General features: G+C 43.5%; 1 protein-coding gene across 3 annotated transcripts; it reads left to right on the top strand.

Annotated features, from left to right (window-relative positions):
• Positions 1 to 2,071: 2,071 nt before the first annotated feature.
• On the top strand, positions 2,072 to 14,149 carry ABRACL (ABRA C-terminal like). 3 transcript variants are annotated; one of them, XM_050949981.1, is made up of 4 exons: positions 2,107 to 2,195; positions 7,002 to 7,041; positions 10,284 to 10,350; positions 13,609 to 14,149. In XM_050949981.1, the coding sequence occupies exons 3-4, from the start codon at positions 10,290 to 10,292 to the stop codon at positions 13,791 to 13,793; spliced, it is 246 nt and encodes an 81-aa protein (XP_050805938.1). In that variant the 5' UTR covers positions 2,107 to 2,195; positions 7,002 to 7,041; positions 10,284 to 10,289; the 3' UTR covers positions 13,794 to 14,149. The 3 variants fall into 3 exon arrangements, with proteins under 3 accessions (XP_050805940.1, XP_050805938.1, XP_050805939.1); XM_050949982.1 differs by lacking the exon at positions 2,107 to 2,195 and adding an exon at positions 2,513 to 3,000; XM_050949983.1 differs by lacking the exon at positions 7,002 to 7,041 and having other exon boundaries at positions 2,072 to 2,195.
• Positions 14,150 to 18,594: the final 4,445 nt, after the last annotated feature.

Genomic DNA, 18,594 nt, shown 5'->3' with positions numbered 1-18,594 from the left:
GGGACAAAATCCAACCCCCAACCTATGATCAGGCTATTGGGCTGCAATCCAGGCTAAGGTAGCAGTGACAGTGGAGCAATCACTTTAAAAGCTCATATAAATTTTCTATTTCAAGGTGAAACTGCAACTTCAGAATATTCTTGTTCTGATTTCTCAGCTGAAAAAACTTTATAAATGCTATTTTCCTGAGAGACTGATGTGGCCCAACCAACAATATAATTCCTCTATTTCCAACTGCAACAATCTCTAGATTCTTGCTTGCCTCCATCACATCTCTGAGATATCACTGACTTGCTGTCAGTCTGTTTCTCAGATCTGCAGCCAGTACGTTTTCTTTGTTCTTTGTGGAAATGATGTTCTACTTTTCCATTATGTTAGCGACCTATCTTAGGGATGTGGCAGATTCTCCGTTACTTGAAGCCTTGAAAGCAAGCGTGAGTATCTGTTTAAAAGATGTTACAGCTCAAACAGAAATTGAGTAAGGCTGTGAGTTTGTTACGGAGGACCCAGAAGGTCACGGATTCCGTGACCTTCTGGGACCTCTGTGACTTCTGCAGTGGTTGGTGCGGCTGGGCCAGGGGCTGCCTGAGCAGCTCGGGCAGTTCCTGGGCCAGCAGCACTGGCTGCTGCTAGGGCAGTCTCAGGCCACTGCACCCCCAGCCCCAGCAGCAGCAGGGTGTGGGCACACATGGCGCCCCGGGACCGCCTCTCCCCTTAGATCACGCAAGTTTTAGGGGTATATAGTACAAGTCATGGAAGGTCATGGGCGGTGAATTTTTTTTACCTGTCCATGACTTCTACTAAAAATACTCATGACTAAAACATAGCCTTAGTTATTAGCTTTGTGCAGAAATTGCTAGGTGATGTTCTATGGCCAACATTATGCAGGGGGTCAGACTACATGATCATATTGGTCCCTGCTGGCCCTAAAATCTATGAATCATATCTATTTTCATATCTAGTAGAACAAACTGATAGATAAGCAGAGGCCCGGGCAACCATCTGTGGCTTTTGGTCCAAACTCAATAAATTTTTCACAATGTTGGAGGACTGCACACAAAACAAATCTTTATTTCTCCAAATGTACGAAGAGAAGGGAAAAAGTTACATTTTCGATAGCACACCGTGGCTGAGACAGGAAATCTTGCTTTGTATCCCTTCTTCTTTGCCTGCGGATTGCTTAAGCAGACTGTAAGTTCTTTGGGAGCACTGACTTGGGTTCTTATGTCTGTAAAGCACAACACACCTTTGGATGCTATATAAATAATAATATTTCATTTTGTTAGGGCTTATCTGTCAGCTTATGAATGCAAAGTTCCGTGAGTTTGTGCAGAAAATATTACATTATTTTCCTGACCAGCTCTAGCTAAAAATTGCCTCTCCGTCCACAGAAAAGTGGATGGCAAGTTAATAAAAAATACCAACATAAAAAAAATCCCTGCACAATGGGAGAGCTTAGAGACTTGCCTGGAGTTGATGTTTCTGACATCCCTTTCAACGGCTGAGTTAATTCACCTAGCAGTGTCTGGCTGACAGCTCTGTGTGTTATGGGGTCCAGTGATGGTGCAAGTGCAGTGGTGAAGTAAAGGAAATCCTACACCAAGGCAACATAGAAAATATATTACAGAATAAATAAATGCCTGTCAAGAAAGAACAAAAAAACGTGATTTAAGTCATCCTATCCCTTTTGTTGTCATTGTATCCTGACCCCCTCCCCACTTGGTTTTGTAGCTGCTGCTTGAAAGTTTGATGTTAAACGCGCATGGGGATGGATGATTTAGTTTGTCCTACAAGTCTCAGACCTGGCGTCCTGGTAGCACTGTGCTTAAACCTCCTGTCCTGGAAGTCACCTTGGGGGGGAATCTCCTGCAGCAGACAACAAAAAGATCAGGGAGAGAGGCTGCTGGGGGGAGCAATAGCCCCTGCATGACCTCTTGAGCTGGGACTGTACAAAGGCAGACTCTGTGTTGAATCCCTCTCTTTCCCCATGTCCCCCCCCCCCCGCCATCCTCATAGGCTTCCCCATTCATGTGGGCGGCACTTTCTCCCTGTATTTGAAATATACTTGTTGCGGCTCTCTCTGCCTCCCTCCCCCAGCCACCACTTCCTCCTCCTGCACTCAGCATCTCAGGCCGCTCCAAGAGGGCTCCCTTCTGATTACGGCACGAAAAGCCGCCGGGCCGGCAGATAACCAGGTGAGCGGAACCTGCCCAGCGCCCCAGGCCGCGGGGGGCACTGTGCCCGGGGAGGAGGGGCAGGGGGCTGGGCTTTGCGCACCGAGCCTTCCCCGCCCGCGGCCGCTGAGTGACTGCAGAGCCGCGCCAAGGGAGCCCGCTGGCGGGGCAGGGGCTGTGGAGTCTCTGGGGGCCGGAGCACAGCGCGCCGATGTCTCTGTTCCCGGGGGAGCCCGCGGCAGTGAAAGGGGCTGGCAGCGCCCTGCGGGCAGCGCTTCCGCACCCGGGACCCATGTGACACCGCACTGCACAGGATCAACCTGCTGTGCCAGTCGCACGCTCAGTCCCAGCTCCGGGGAGGCCACATTCCTCTGCCCTCCCTACCGCGCCGGGATGGAGCAGAGGGGCTGCCCGCGAGCGCACTGTAAGGCAGCAGAGCCGGTCCGCAGCGTCGGGGTTCAAAGTCCACGAGGCTGTTTCCAGACGAGGGCAAAGGAATGTGCGGTCACTGTGTCCCCTCCGGGTCTGTGCTTTGGGGCGCTGCTGTTGCCTTGGCTTGTTACAACCCCACCGGGTCCTACTCTCCACGCCCCGCACCCCCTGGCCTCCCACCGGCTGCTTTATTGCATTGCTGATACATGCTGCCTTGCGAGGCGGGAGACAAACGCGGTTTGTTGGTAATTATGCATAGGAGGGACTATGCAAGAGAGAGCGGAATCTGGAGGCAGCAGGAAGGCAAAGCGAACGGGATGTAGTATGGCTAGTGCCTATACTCGATTGCCCTACGCTACTCCAAGAGAGGCACCATGACCAAATAGGGTGTGTGGTATATATCAGGAAGGAAGTTAGTCATTCTCCACATGCAGACCTATTATTTACTGAGCACTAAGCTAATGCAAAAGAATGTACTTACGGCCCTTTAAACACAAACAGGGACCAAATGCATGTGTGTTTAAAACTAAATTGACAAATTTGTAAGACCACCAAAGTTCCCTGCCAAGTCTTACTCATTTGGAGAGGGTTTTTAGCCGTTTTTGAAGCATCTCCTTTGGGGGAAGAGCTTTTCTGCTTGTGTTTCAATGAGCCATTTACAACCACACTCAAAAGAAATCTTTGCCTCATGTGAGTTGGCAGATCTCACAGCCTTGAGTTTAAAGGTCAGCAGACAGGTTGGTCAGAAAAAGAAATCATTTTACTGCATTCTCGGTATACTTTCTTTTGAATTGTTATGTTTAAAAATTTTGCTCAAAGGGATGGTCTCTTGAAATAGACATCTTACACTCTGATCCTGTAACAGAATCTTCTAACAAGGTCCCTTGCACTCATGAGTTCTATTGACTTCAGTGGGATTCAGTGAGGAAACACAGTTCATGCTAGCAGATCTTCAAGCAGCATTGGAACTTTGGCATTATCATGGTGCTGCAGTGGTGCCACTATAGTTAAGGTTGCATCATGATTTCTGTTTAAAGATGGATCTTTCTAAGTCCTCTATAAATGACATGCTTAGTCAGATTCCTTTGAAATTTGGTGTGCCTCGAGAAGTTGCAGGGTAGGGTTAATGATACAAATTTAGGGTCATTTGAGCGTGGTGTTCCAGAGACCTGTCTTGAAATAAATAGCAATGTTTCAGAAAGTTTCCATGTGGTGTGTGTGTTTGAGGTGTTTTTGTTTGGTCTTTTGCACAGTCTTTTGGATCAAACTGCTGATGTGGGTGACGATAGCAACTGTGAAAAATCGGGATGGGGTGAGGGGGTAATAGGAGCCCATATAAAAAAAAGCCCCAAATATCAGGACTGTCCTTATAAAAATTGGGACATCTGGTCACCCTCGTCAAGATGGTCTCAGTCTGTCAGGTTTTACCCAAGGTAGTGCATGGCCCCCACTAAATCTTTGGGGGACCTAAATTGAGAGTGTTATTTCATGTACATTTTTTAAAGTAGGCCTACACCAATAAGAAAAATGACTAGACCTGTTTCCATTCCTGCTGTTTTATATGCTTTAAAGCTCGAGGCTTACTAGTGCTCTAAAATCCGATTGGTTAATCAGCTTGCTTGGAAATTTGGTGTGCCTCAGGGGGCACTGGGTAGTATTAGTGATGCAAATTTGAGTCATTTGACTGAGAGGTTCCTTAGTTACAGTCCTCTCCACGCACACCTCTAAACCCCAGATTCCCTCTGCCACCTTGTACTGTTAAACTGAGAGCTAGTAAAGACTGGGTGAATGACATACCTCATTGAGATTGATAGCGGTGAACTCAGCCTTCAATTAGTATAACTAAGCATAAATTAATGACAAGCCCCTACCTGAGACAAAAGGAGTTATGCACTGAGTGGCCCGAGGTTGCTGCAATTTGTCAGTCATGGGTGGCAATTTTATTTGGGGGTGGGGGAATGTAATCAAAGTATTTTGGGGAAAAAATTAGAGGAGAGGGAAGTGGTATTAGAGGGTGGAAGATTGGAGAAACAAGGGGAGAGCGGTTTGGGGCTGCAGCAAAAGAAGTGGGCTTAGGAGAATGTGTGGTAGAGGAGGGAAGAGAGGTGAGGGAGTCATTGCACCCCCCCAGCTCTGCTTGTGCACCCCATCCCTGCACTTGCAGCTCTGCCAGTGCATCCCAATCCCCCCACAGTTTGACCCATGCACCCCAACCTTCCTGCACCCCACAGCTCTGCTAATGCATCCCAACCCCCTGCACCCCACAGCTCTGCCAGTGCACCCCAACCTTCCTGCCCCCCCAGCTCTGCCAGTGCATCCCAACCCCGCCAATACCCCCCAGTTTGACCCATGCACCTCAACCCATGTGCAAACCCCTCACACATCCACCAGTTCCATTTGACTATAAGCTCTTTGGGGCAGGGACTTCTCTGTTTTTATAATGGTGCAGTATTGCCACTCTACTTGAGGTTGCATCACGACTTCAGTTTAACAGGTGACCTTTCTAAGTCCGCTAAAAACTGACAGGCTTAGCTGTATTTCTTTGAAATTTAGTGCCTCAGCAGGGTGCAGGGTAGAGTTAGTGACCCAAGTTTGGGGTCATTTGAGCTATGGGTTGCAAAGATATAAGCCCTGAAAAAAATTGCTATTTTTCAAAAAGTTTCTAGGTGGGGTCTCTTGCTCAGAGCTAAAGATCAAATTATTGATGTAATGCATGTCAAAATGGTTTCAGTCTGTTGAGTTTTACCCAAGGCAGTATCTGATCCTTTATGCCTGTATGCACCTCATGTATACCTTCAGATGTAATACTTCATGTTGCTTGCTACAAGTTGTCTCTTTTATAATGTGTTTTTATTTTATGGGGAGGTTTACTGTGAACACAGCAGAATAGGCAGTAGCCAGAGTAACCAGAATTTTGATTATATCAGGTGGGAACAAGCCAGAGAACTTTGTTGGGGGTCTATGAGGGGATGACGGGATAGCCACAGGAAGAGTGGTTGTGGCTCTGGAGGGGATGGGAAATGAGGATGGGCAGTAGATGAGCTTTGGGTTGATTGTTTGAGAAAATCTGTGTTTTACTTGCTCTTGGGAAGTGTGTGTGTAGGGATGGGCAAGTGGCTACTTCCTGATCTTGGGGCAAATTAATATGGTGTTTTCAAAGATACATAGTGTGGAGGTTTGGAACTGACACTACAGGTAACTTGATTGCTGAGGGAAAAGAATTTATAGAAATGTGTGTGCTGACAGGCTTGCCCATATGTGGATTCTCGGTGGATCATGAGGTGGCAAAAGTGTCTGTGAGAGCAAGGAATGACACTAAGACATGAAGATTGCTGATTACAGATAGATTAGATGGAGAGAGGTGTCCTGAACTGGCATTATCTTTTGCTCACTCTGCAGCATCTAACCAGTGACGTAAGAGGTTGTGATCTACCAGACATTATGATGATTCACTCTGGTAGAAATGATCTGTGCCTTATTCCTGGTATACACCTCATAAAATGTAAGTGAGTAGATTGGGACTGCATCAAAGATTTGTGTCCCGAAGCTGTAATAATTTTCTCTGAAAGAAGCGTTGGAAGAACATTAAATAGGAAATGGGAGGGTTTGTGGCTGACCAGAAAAGGTGTACTGTATGACAATGAAAAAAACAAGTTCTGACACCTCTGGGGCACATCTGTTGAAAAAGGTTCAGAGGATCTTTCTCTCAAACCTAAAACGGTCAGTATTTTGGAACAAAAACCACTCCTGTGATTTTTCTCACGTGTCCTGCCACAAGCTCCACCATCCAACTATTCTGAAACACGACCAGGAACACTATTCCACGGTAACATAGCTGTCCTTCAGTTGGTGCTTTGTCGTCCTTTTGCAGAAAGTTGAGTTGAGCAAAACGCAAATATTTCAGCAACTGTGGGATTAGCAGAGTAAATGTATGGGTGTTAACAGGGCACACCGGGGCAGTGCGGAAAGAGATTAAGTTTGCATTGGCAACCTTAACTGTGCATTTCTTGGTTTTCAGAAGTTTGAGTTTGCTTAATTGAGTGTTCTGCCAGGGGACGACCTATCACTATGCAACCTTAACTCTGAGTTAACATACATTTTTGCCGTTGAATTGTAATAGTTTTAGCACTAGATGAGCAGTAGTCATAAACCTTACACCAGCATATCTAAGTAAATACAAACATCATAAAGCTTGACCATGTAGGTCCAATCCTGATTCTACTGAAGTTAACTGAAAGTGTAGTGCACATTCCCACTTCAGTGGGAACAGGTTTAGGCTTTTAATCTAATATAGCATTACACTGAGTAGCTGTAACATCAGATACTTTAGACATATATTTGGTGATAAAAACAATGTACAAGTGATTACAATAATGAAACCTAGTTTTTCTACAGTGTTTTTCATCAGTCGATCTCAAAGAACTATACGAAGGAGGTAAGTATCATTATCCCTATTTTACGGATGGGAAAACTGAGGCACAGAGAGGCACTGACAAGATATTTCCAGGTGTGCAGGCAAAATAATATTACACTCTTCTGCTAGGCAAATTTCCAGGATGCAAAGTGAAATTTTGTTTTCCTAATACCAGGTGAAAATCATATTGGATGCCACACACAGCGCTAGTGTAATAAATGTTAGAGCTGACATTTGCTTTGACATTTGGCATGGAGAATTTATTCCAAAGTAAAGTGAATAATATCTAAGTATTGCTTAAAATAATAACTTTGTGTCCATTCTTCCAGTTATGCACACCTTATACAATCTCCTTTGACTTTTCATGGGAATTTTGCATAAAGAAGTAGTTCAAACTCAGTCAAGGAAACTACTTAAAGTAGCAAGCACAACACTTGGTAATGTTTGAAGGATCAGCTCTTAGGCTGTAAGCTCCTTGAGACTTGGGGTATGTTGTCTTCTGTGTCTTGTACAATGCAAAGCACTTTGTCATTACTTTAAATTAAAAAAAAATGGAACATTAAGTTTGAAGAATTCATTTGCTCCATCAGCTAATATAATTAGAACTTTGATATGTTGCCATTTTATTTTAAACATGTTTTGAAGAGGTGGTAGCAGTGCAGCATCTGCTGTTGGAATATTGTTCAGCCTTTGCTAATATCCACTTGCATATTCATGATCAGTCATATTATCATGTTTTAGGGAGGAAAAGTAGGCTGGAAGAGGTTGTGTGTGCCAAATCCCCTTAACCCATGCACATGTGAGGAGCCTAGCTTCCTATAAAGCCGCGAAGTTGGTGGAGCTGGCTTTTCTAATAAACTTTTAACACAAGAGGAAGGAGTTAGATAACACTGAAAAACTAGCATAACGGGGTGCCTCCCATGTTTATTGTCTCAATGACTCCATGCCAAACTTGTTCACTTTATATGAACAAAGATTATTTTTTTCTAGATACCAAGTTTTCAAACTGAATCTGGGGTTTGAAAGTCACATTTTGTCCCTTGCTTTTGCACGTGTAATAAAGGATCTAAAAGTGGAACTAAGCTAAAGATTCTTTCGGTGCATGACAGAGAGAGAGAAGAACCCCATCCATGCTTCCATAGTGGAATTTGCTTTGCTGGGCTAACAGGAGTTTAAAAGTAGTAAAAACTTACTGTTGTCAGGTCAAAAGAGAGTTCATCTCACTCTTAGTATACACATGGAACAAATCTGTTAAATAATAAAATAATAAAACCTATTCTGACCATCACTGTCCTCTGATTTGATAGGACGCAGTCAAAAAGGTTAAGCATTTCCCATAAAAGTTCTGGAGTTTTAGCATATAAAGTACTTCCATGCCATTCTTGGCAGAGAGGCAACGGTCCCCATCTATCTTCCAGGAACTGGCCATGTCCACTGGATCCATTCAAGGTGTCAGATTCTAGTGAGATGTGCAGTTTTCATCTCAAAATAACCCTTATCGCACTTGCCCAGTCAGGTTTCTTCGTACTTGGTTGTTGATGTACATCATACTACACTACATTGTGATCTTTTCAACTATTACCGACTCAGCAGGGTCAAACCTACTTAATTTGTTGGTGGTGACTGTCTAGGAAATGCTCAGTGCCCCAAGAAATGATGTCGATTTAGTAGGTGGTCCTCTGCATCAAGTAATATATCAGCATGGTGCAAGGTTGTATTGCCACTGCCTTTTAAATGGGGTGCAAGAGACCCTGAAAATTTGTGCACATTTTAAATCCCATGCCATTTTTCAAAAGCACAGGGTTATTAACCCTGGTATTTTGGCCAAATAACAATTTGGGTAATTACAGTCTGTTTACCAAATAAGTTATTCTTCACTTCCTGCCCTAAACTATTGTATAGCATTGATTGTTGCCATATTTCATGGCAAAGGAAGTTGCATTTCAGTGGGCCAAGAGAGTCTTACAAAACATATCCAGAGGCAAATTTTGTCTTTTAATACTTCTTTGGGATCACTGTGAATTAAAGTAAATATTGGCATCATTGAGATAGGGCATTTGTCTAACATTTCCCAGCACTGCTAAAACCAGTTCAGTTCACTGGCAATGGTAAGGTGATAATACCAGTGCAGCTAAAGTACCAGTGATCACTGGCCTTTTAACCCCCCATGTTGTGTAAACCTGCTCTGAGCAGGATTAGATTAGTTTGGGTCAGATCCTCAACTCAAGTAAATTGGCTTAGCTCCATTGACTTCAATAGAACAACAATAATTTATACCACTTGATGATCTGGCCTGTGGAACTGAAAACACCAGTGACTGCCTGGAGCCTTTTCTAGAGTGCTCACAAGGTTGCTCCCACTGGTGGAGCTGCACTAGCTATAGTAATTGTGGGAAATTTTAGGGGGGAAACCCTTTTTAAGGCAGGCACAGCTATTAAGTCTTTGCCTGCATTTCACATTAGAATGCCTTGATAATATATTACAGACTACAAATGCATGACTGTGGGCCCAAAGTAAGGTGCTGAGACTCTGCACTGATGCCATGTTGCGGGCAGAAAGATGAGAGGTTGGCAGGAGGCAGGGAAGACTGACAGGGTAAAACAGTCAGGAAAATTTTAAGGGCTACCTGCCTGTCACATGATCTAGCAGGGGATTTAAGGAAAGGATGTGTCATCTTTCAAGGGCAGCTGGCTGAGACAGGCAAGGAAAAAGCTCCTGGGGCTGAAGTTGGTCAGATAAATTGCTTTGTTTCAAGGTTGGTGTATGAATAATAAATTGTGCCTGGAGGCAAGGGCCTGAAATGGACTCAAGGTGTGGCACTGACTCTTTCTTGGGCTGGTGAAATAGTCACCAGTATACAAAGATATACAATGGTGTCAAGCCCAGATGTTCAAAAATCAGGACTTGCTCCCTAAAGATAATGAGATTTTAAAAAAGTAATACATTTGAGGTTCTTTTTTATTGGCTTCTAGGCTTTGAGCCTACAGAGCGCATTTGTGTCACATTTTCAAGCTTTCCTCTGAAACCATGAGATCTAGAAACCAACTGTTTTTAATACTGAAACCCGCTTGTCACATAATCACATCTCCAAAATCTGGGACTTTGAGTGAAACGTCAATATTTTGAGAGTCATGATAAAAGTATGAGAGTTGACAACACTGGAGATCTATAAGCAAAGATCAGATCAGATGAGTTAAAAGAAATTGCAGGGATTGGTCTTAATACTTTATATCTCTCTAAATGTACATTTACTTTATTTGTAGACTACAATGAATGTGGAACATGAAATTAACCTCTTAGTTGAGGAGATTCGGCGGCTGGGGACCAAAAGTAAGTACTGTAATCTCACTGAACACACAGGTCTAGCCTTACCATGTCAACTTGTGAACGTGAAATGACTCATCAGCCAAGAAGGCCTGGGCCCCAGTTCTTCAAAGACTACATATAGGTTTAACTTTGACTTCAATGGAACTACCCATGTTGCATAAGAGGGACTACTCTTATGCATGAAGTTAAATACATGCATAAATCAATCCAGGTTGAGGGTCTTGGAATGAAATCCTGGCTCCATTAAAATCAATGGCAAAACTCCCATTGACTTCAGTGGGGCCAGGATTTTACCCTTGGTCATTAGCTGGATGGGAGTCTTCCAGTGTCAGCCCAGGTACTATAGGAAATAGCACTCTTTCCTTTGAAGTGAATACTGAAGTATTGATTCAGCATGATAATGGCATAGAGAGTACTATTATAAAGTTTGCAGACAATACCAAGATGGAAGGGGTTGCAAGTGCTTTGGAAGATAGTATTAACATTCCAAATGATCTGGACAAACTGGAGAAATGGTCTGAAGTAAATAGGATGAAATTCAATAAGGACAAATGCAAAGTAATCCATTTAGGAAGGAACAATCAGTTGCACACATACAAAATGGGAAATGACTGCCTAGGAAGGAGCACTGCGGAAAGAGATCTGGGGGTCATAGTGGATCACAAGCTAAATATGAGTCAACAGTGAAACACTTGCAAAAAAAGCAAACATCATTCTGGGATGTAGTAGCAGGAGTGTTGTAAGCAAGACACGAGAAGTAATTTTTTTGTGCTGATGAGGCTTCATCTGCAGTATTGTGTCCAGTTCTGGGCACCACATTTCAGGAAAGATGTGGACAAATTGGAGAAAGTCCAGAGAAAAGCAACAAAAAAGATTAGACGTCTAGAAAACACACAGCTGAAAGAAAGCCGGTCCAGTCTGGCGTACCGGCAAGAGCCAGTACGCCGTGCTGGACCGCATCGACTTCCATGGCAGGGATTGAAAGGGCTCTGGGCAGCTGCGGGCAGCCCAGAGCCCTTTAAATCCCGGCCGTGGCTCCGGCGGCCGGGCTAGGGCTGGGATTTAAAGAGCTCAGAGCTCCCCACGGCTGCAGGCAGCCCTGAGCCCTTTAAATCCTGGCTGCGGCTGAGATTTAAAGGACTCAGAGCTTCCCGCCGCTGCGGGCAGCCCAGAGCCCTTTGAATCCCGGCTGTGGCTCCAGCGGCTGGGCTGGGGATTTAAAGGGCTCAAAGCTCCCCGTGGCTGCAGGCAGCCCAGAGCCCTTTAAATCCCAGCTGTGGCTGGGATTTAAAGGACTCAGAGCTCCCCGCCGCTGCGGGCAGCCCAGAGCCCTTTGAATCCCGGCCGTGGCTGGTATTTAAAGGGCTCAGAGCTCCCTGCGGCTGCAGGCAGCCCAGAGCCCTTTGAATCCTGGCCGCGGCTGGGATTTAAAGGGTTCAGAGCTCCCCATGGCTGTGGGCAGCCCAGAGCCCTTTAAATCCCGGCCACGGCTCTGGCGGCTGGGCTGGGGCCAGGATTTAAAGGGCTCTGGGCTTCCCTCAGTGGCAGGAGCTCTGGGACTTTTAAATCCCCCGGCAAAGCTGAGCGTTCCCCCTGGCGGCTGGAGCACCAGGCCCTTTAATTTGCCCCTGAGCCCCGCGGGGCTCCCAGCCACCTCTGCAGCTGGGATCCCTGGTTGATTTAAAGGCTCTGGGTCTCCCAGCCACAGCTGGTACCCCAGGGCCTTTAAATCTTGAGAGGCCACGCCTCTTCTGGATGAGGCCATGCTCCCCTCAGGACTCCGGCAGTAGCAGTAAGTTCTGTAAGTTACTTTCACCCCTGAGAAAACATGACCTATGAGGGAAGATTGAAAAAAATTGGGTTTGTTTAGTCTGGAAAAGAGAAGACTGAGAGGGGACATGATAACAGTTTTCAAGTACATAAGCACACAAGGAGAAGGGAGAAAAATTGTTTTTGTTAACCTCTGAGGATAGGACAAGAAGCAATGGGCTTAAATTGCAGCAACGGTGGTTTAGGTTGGACATTAGGAAAAAGTTCCTGTCAGGGTGTTTAAGCACTGGAATAAATTGACTAGGGAGGTTGTGGAATCTCCATCATTAGAGATTTTTAAGAACAGGTTAGATAAACACCTGTCAGGGATGGTCTAGATTAGGGGTTCTCAACCTTTTTCTTCCTGAGGCCCCCCCAACATGATACAAAAATTCCTCGGTCCACCTGTGTCACAACAACTGATTTTCGGCATATAAAAGCCAGCACCGATATTGGGGTATCAGTCAGGGCAATTGCCTTGGGCCCCATGCCACAAGGGCCCCCGTGAAGCTAAGTTTGGCTTCAGCTTTGGGTGGCAGGGCTTAGGCCCTGGACTTCAGCCCCATGTGGTGAGGCTTTGGCTTTCTGCCCTGGGCCCCAGCGAGTCTAACACTGGCCCTGCTTGGCGGCCCTCCTGAAACTTGCCCACGGCCCCCAGGGGGCTCCGGACTCCTGGTTAAGAACCACTTGTCTAGATAATACTTAAGTCCTGCTACAAATGCAGGGGACTAGACTAGATGACCTCTCGAGGTCCCTTGCAGTCCTATGATTCTATGGTGCAAGGGAAGAGTGCTATTGTAGGTGGTTGCTCAATGTCTTTGAAAATCATTTCCAAATTCCATGAACTTGCTTAGAACAAAGACTATTCTTTTCACTGCAATATATTGCATTTAACGTTCTTAGAACTCTACATTTTAAAAAAAAGTGTCTATAATGATAAAATAAGAAATGTGTGCAACTAGGATCTGGTTTGCTAATTTGTTATTCCAGCTTTATGAAAGTGTAACTGTTTATTTCTATTTATTTTAATAAAAAACCCTCCTAATTAAATTCTGTTTATACTGCTTGTTAGAGAGAACGTAGATTGAGTGATTGTTTTTTAAATTAATTTGCACCACTTCAAGAGAGCTATTTTTGTGAGACAAGGAGGGACACATTAGCTTTTCAATTTGGACTTTAAATGTTAACCAGCACAAGAAACTATTTTAAAACAAATCAATTTCTACAGCTCCAATCATAATTTCTTATAGTGCTTTTCATCCATAGATCCCCACTTTACAAAGAAAGGTAAGTATCAGAGTGATGAAGTGGCTTGGCCAAGGTCACACAAAAGATCATTGACTGAGCTGGAAATACAAACCAAGTCTCCTGTTGTGTTTTGACTGTATTTCAAATATTCCTCCAACTGAAGGACAATCTGCATGTGTTGTAACACTCCTATCTCTGGTTTAGATGCTGATGGAAAGCTGAGTGTGAAGTTTGGTGTGCTCTTTGCTGATGAAAAATGTGCCAACCTCTTTGAAGCCCTAGTGGGCACTCTTAAGGCTGCAAAACGAAGGAAGATTGTTACTTACCCAGGAGAGTTACTTTTACAAGGTGTTCATGACAATGTTGATATTTTGTTACTGCAGGATTAATGCAGTTTGCACTTCTCCTGTGTATTAATTCGTTTCAGGTAAATGATATGCAGGCATTTCAGATCAAGGCTAATCATCCTAGCGTGTTTTGGTATTTTTCTATAACTTTATAGTAAAAAGGAGACTGTCTTATTTTGGAAAATATTCCTTTTTGTATTCCTTCTGTGAACATTACTGTAAATGATTGTAAGGTAAGGACACAAAAATCTCTCTTTTTAACTCAGGTAATGCATTTTTAAATGTATTTCTCAGTTATTGTCACCATGAAAGAAGAGACAGAACTGGTAACTTATCTGTGTTTACAAACCAAAATCTGCGGTGAAAGTATAAAATAAAACATGCCTAAATGTATATAATTGTTGTTGTTTCCTTTCATTTGTAGAAAGCAAATAGAATTACTCTAAGTAAAAAAGATAAATGATGATGCTAGAGAAATGGAATAGTTTTGCAATATAATGCCACCTTTTATTTCAAAATTCCATGGGGAGGAGGTGAGAGCACAAGAGGTGAGCTGCAGAATTTGTTTAAATCAGGAAATGGGCTTGATTTCCCTGGTCATAAAGATTAACAATATTGATCATTAGAGGATTTGAGCTTGTTCATCTTCAGTCTTGTCTGTGAATTTCATGGAATCTTCATTCTATTTGATTCCTTCTGGTAACTAAAACAAGAAGAGAACTTGTCAGCATGGGTCACCATTAATTTAACAGGAAATTTGGCTGGTGAGAAAGGTAAAAATAACCTGAACTGGCAAAAATAAAGCAAAGAAAGTTGTTTTTTTAGTGGAAATAAAAGTGTTCTAAAGAGTCAGATGTGTATATAGGCTGACTTCAGAGTGGTCTGTGTGAATGGACTGGGTCCTTACTCCATCATCGGCAAATCACACAATAGGAATAATTCATCCCTGCGTTGCAGTCACACTAGTTCACCTCCCCCACTACACTGAAACTCCACTCCCCCCGCCGTTCAGATCCAGCCCTGCTCCAACTCTGCCACTTCTGCAACACCTCTGTTACCTCTGAGTAGGAGGAGGCCTGGCTGAAGTGGATCTACAACCCAGCAATTCCCCATTGCTTTTAGCCCCATAAGAGTTGTGACGGAGGAAGCACAATTTAAGGTAGCCCCAGCTACCTTTCACAGGCTGCATCTTTGCAGAACAGGGGAATCATAAGCAGCTTCCTCTAGGTCCCTGTGCAAGTTAGTGCTGGCAAAGGAATGAATCTGGCCCACAGGCCCAGAATTACTTCCAAACTCCCTTCCTGGGGTTTGGCTTTAGTGGTACTTGCACTTTTGTCTTGATTTCTCTGGTGGAATTCAAGAGAAGAGAGAAATTTGTATGTCTGATCTTAAGTGTGTCTGAAAAGTGTTAAGAAATACAGGTTATTCAATGAATGTGCTGCTTACAGAAAGCCTCTAGTTCCATTAGGTTCACTCCATCCATCCCCACCTTAACTTTTAGATCTAGGAGGGAATGGATGAAAAGCCTTATCTACTTGAGTTCTGCAAACACTTTTGTTCAAAATTAGAGTATTCAGAAAAGGAAGGACTCCAAGTCTGAGTCTGTGACTAACACTTTTTCACAGAAGTCACTAGCTTCTCCTATTCCTTTATCCTATCCCAAGTCAGTAACTGAAAGTATACTTTAGACCAAGCAGGAGAGAAAAAGGAGAGCTTCTATTAGGTAGACAGCCATCTTACTAATAATTTTTAAAGGGATTAATATACTTAGGAGTGGTGGTGTGGGGGACAGGCAACAGGGAGTCCAGAAGACTGTCTACTACTCTATTCCTTGTTTGCAGCCAGATCTTCAGAGAATTGTAAAAGATTGGTAAGTAACTCAGATACAAGGAAAACTGATCCAGGTTACATGTGCAAAGTACCTGAAGAGTGGGAGGCTACTTTTATTTTAGGCACAGGAAATTCACAAGTCATTAGGGAAACTTTACAAAGCTTTAAATGAGTATAATTTCCATTGCTAACTCCTTAATATATGCAAACTTCAGTGGCTCTATTCCACGTGATACCAATACAATTTATAGTATCAAAGTGTTTGAAAATGCTGAAATTTTCTGATGTGTTCCATAGATGTCATATCGTCCTGTAGATTTGGAGCATGCTTTCCCAAGCAGGGCAAAATGAGGTTCACTCAGATTTTCACAATTAAAACAGTGTTTTCATTTTACGATTCTACATGCTAGATTGCATATACTGTATGTGCTCTTTTCACTTCCACATATTATGGAGCTAGACCTTTTCTAATGCTGATAAGAGTATCCAGGGATTCTGGGAGCATTGTGCATGGTGGATACACAAAGAAAACTTGTTCCAGTGGATCTCATGGATGTTCTAGAAAGTTCAAGTGATATTACCCAGAATTGCCTCATTTTCAGGGTAGGGAAGACAATGCTGTGGTATGGCAGGAAAATAACCTTGAAACTTCCAGTTAACCACAAGGGCACTGAGATATTTCCTCCAGAAATCAAGAGCAAGTCTATAAGAATCAATTGAAACAGTACTGTGAGCATGTACTGTATCTACTGATGGGGAAGTGAGGATTCATTTTAGCTCTCTGTTCCTGAATATATGGTATGACAATGCTGTATAACCAAAAATATTGCTTTAAGTGCAAAACACAGAACGTACCTGAAGATCTCAGCAGTCAATGTTTGTGTAGAGTCCGCTGAATTCGCTGTAGCCATTTTTCTTCCGCATCCATGGAAGAAGGTTCAAATATGGGCAGAATATTTAATAACTACGAGACCGATTCTGTGGTTCCTCTTGCCACAAGTAAATATCATCAGATCTGTGAATGAATGCCCTAGGTAGTGGATGTACCTACAGCAGTATCAGACATAGTGATGGAAAACAGGTCAGAGAAATGGCTAGCATGGGTAAAGTTAGCATGGATATGTCTACCTGTGCTGCAGTTCTCACCTGAGACTGCAGTGTAGGCATACCCTACGTGAAAACTCCATGGCTGAAAATAGCACTATAAGAAGCATGGTGTCAAGACATTACAAATAAGCTGTACATTTCCTGGTCTAGAACAGTGTGTCATGTCCTTTCTTGGGCAGAGGGGAAAGGCAAGTATGGAACATGTTGCTTCTGCAACAGATCTTTATCACAATATTCACTTTGAACTCAGTCACAGTCAAGCAACAGCAAGAAGTAAATGAACAAAGTAAGTTGAAACAGAACAATCCAGAAATGGAAAATGTGTCATCAGAGCTCTGACAGCCAGTTGCAACCCACTTGCATGTGGGTGGCCTGGGTCAAAGAATATGAATTTGATGATTCCCAACAAAATGCTTCTAAGGCCTGAATACCTTTGAAATATAGTAGTTAAGAAAGCATTTTTGTTCAAGGGAAGTACCACAAAGTTGTGATGCTAAATATCAAATACGGAGGTGAGGCATTGAGTGCCAAGAATATTCTCTGGTTCCCCTGCTGCCTGACATTGCCAGTCCAGCTGTAGTCAGAAACTTGTCCATTAAATCTCTGTTAGGCTGTGTTATAAACAGATAGCTAAGGGTTAATGTCTCTTTCACCTGAAGCACCTGACCAGAAGACCAATTAGGAAACCGGATTTTTTCAACTTTGGGTGGAGGGAATTGAGTGTCTAAGGTCTTTGTTTTTTGGCTGCCTGCTTTTCTCTGAGCTTTGGAGAAGTAGCTCTACTTTCTAGTCTTCTGTTTCTAAGTGTAAGGACAAAGAGATCAGATAGTAAGTTCTATGGTTTTCTTTTCTTTGGTATTTGCATGAATATAAGTGCTGGAGTGCTTTGATTTGTATTCTTTTTGAATAAGGCTGTTTATTCAATATTCTTTTAAGAAATTGCCCTGTATTGTGTCATCTTAATACAGAGAGACTATTTGTATTTTTTCTTTCTTTTTTTATATAAAGCTTTCTTTTAAGACCTGTTGGAGTTTTTCTTTACTGCAGGGAAATTGAGTCTGTACTCACCAGGGAATTGGTGGGAGGAAGAAATCAGGGGAGATCTGTGTGTGTTGAAGTGGCTAGCCTGATTTTGCATTCCCTCTGGGTGAAGAGGAAAGTACTTTTTGTTTCCAGGATTGGGAACAGAGAGGGAGATTCACTCTGTTTGGATTCACAGAGCTTGTGTCTGTGTATCTCTCCAGGAGCACCTGGAGGGGGGAAGGGAAAAAGGATTATTTCCCTTTGTTGTGAGACTCAAGGGATTTGGGTCTTGGGATCCCCAGGGAAGGTTTTTCAGGGGGACCAGAGTGCCCCAAAACACTCTAATTTTTTGGGTGGTGGCAGCAGGTACCAGGTCCAAGCTGGTAACTAAGCTTGGAGGTTTTCATGCTAACCCCCATATTTTGGACGCTAAGGTCCAAATCTGGGACTAAGGTTATTACATGGTGGCAGCGGTGGGATATAGACAGAATCCAGAAGCCAGTAGAAATATTATATTTTTCGTTTCTCTGCTAAGGGCTTTTTAGCAGAGAGAAACAGTTTGGTTTTAAAAGGGAACCAGAGAGAAATTTTTTTTTTCTGCTCTCTCTGGCAGTTTGTGGCTTGCATGTTAAGCAGAAGTCGTTAAGGACTATTAACAGTCTTTTGGCACACAATAGCCCTCCCATTAGGAGTCAAGTACCAGCACTTATAGGCATGCAAATAAAGTGGTTTTTCTGGTTTCCCTTCATTGAACATTAGCTAGAAAGAGAAAAGGAAAAAAGCACTGTTGCTAGGCAGACTTCAGGAGGCAGAGAACCTGCAGTTCAGAAGATAAACACCGGAGGGCACCCCAACACAAGAAAACAGGAACCATGACTTCTAA

The sequence above is a fragment of the Gopherus flavomarginatus genome, chromosome 4, assembly GCF_025201925.1.
Source record: "Gopherus flavomarginatus isolate rGopFla2 chromosome 4, rGopFla2.mat.asm, whole genome shotgun sequence".
NCBI lineage: Eukaryota > Metazoa > Chordata > Testudines > Testudinidae > Gopherus > Gopherus flavomarginatus.
Note: the sequence above shows the minus strand (reverse complement) of the source record. Positions and strands in the feature narration are given on the sequence as shown.

Excerpts from the sequence above, each read along its gene's own strand:
- ABRACL (XM_050949983.1), top strand. The coding sequence starts at position 10,290 with ATGAATGTGGAACATGAAATTAACCTCTTAGTTGAGGAGATTCGGCGG. Across the intron at positions 10,351-13,608 it reads TCGGCGGCTGGGGACCAAAA|ATGCTGATGGAAAGCTGAGT; the intron begins GTAAGTACTGTA and ends TCTCTGGTTTAG.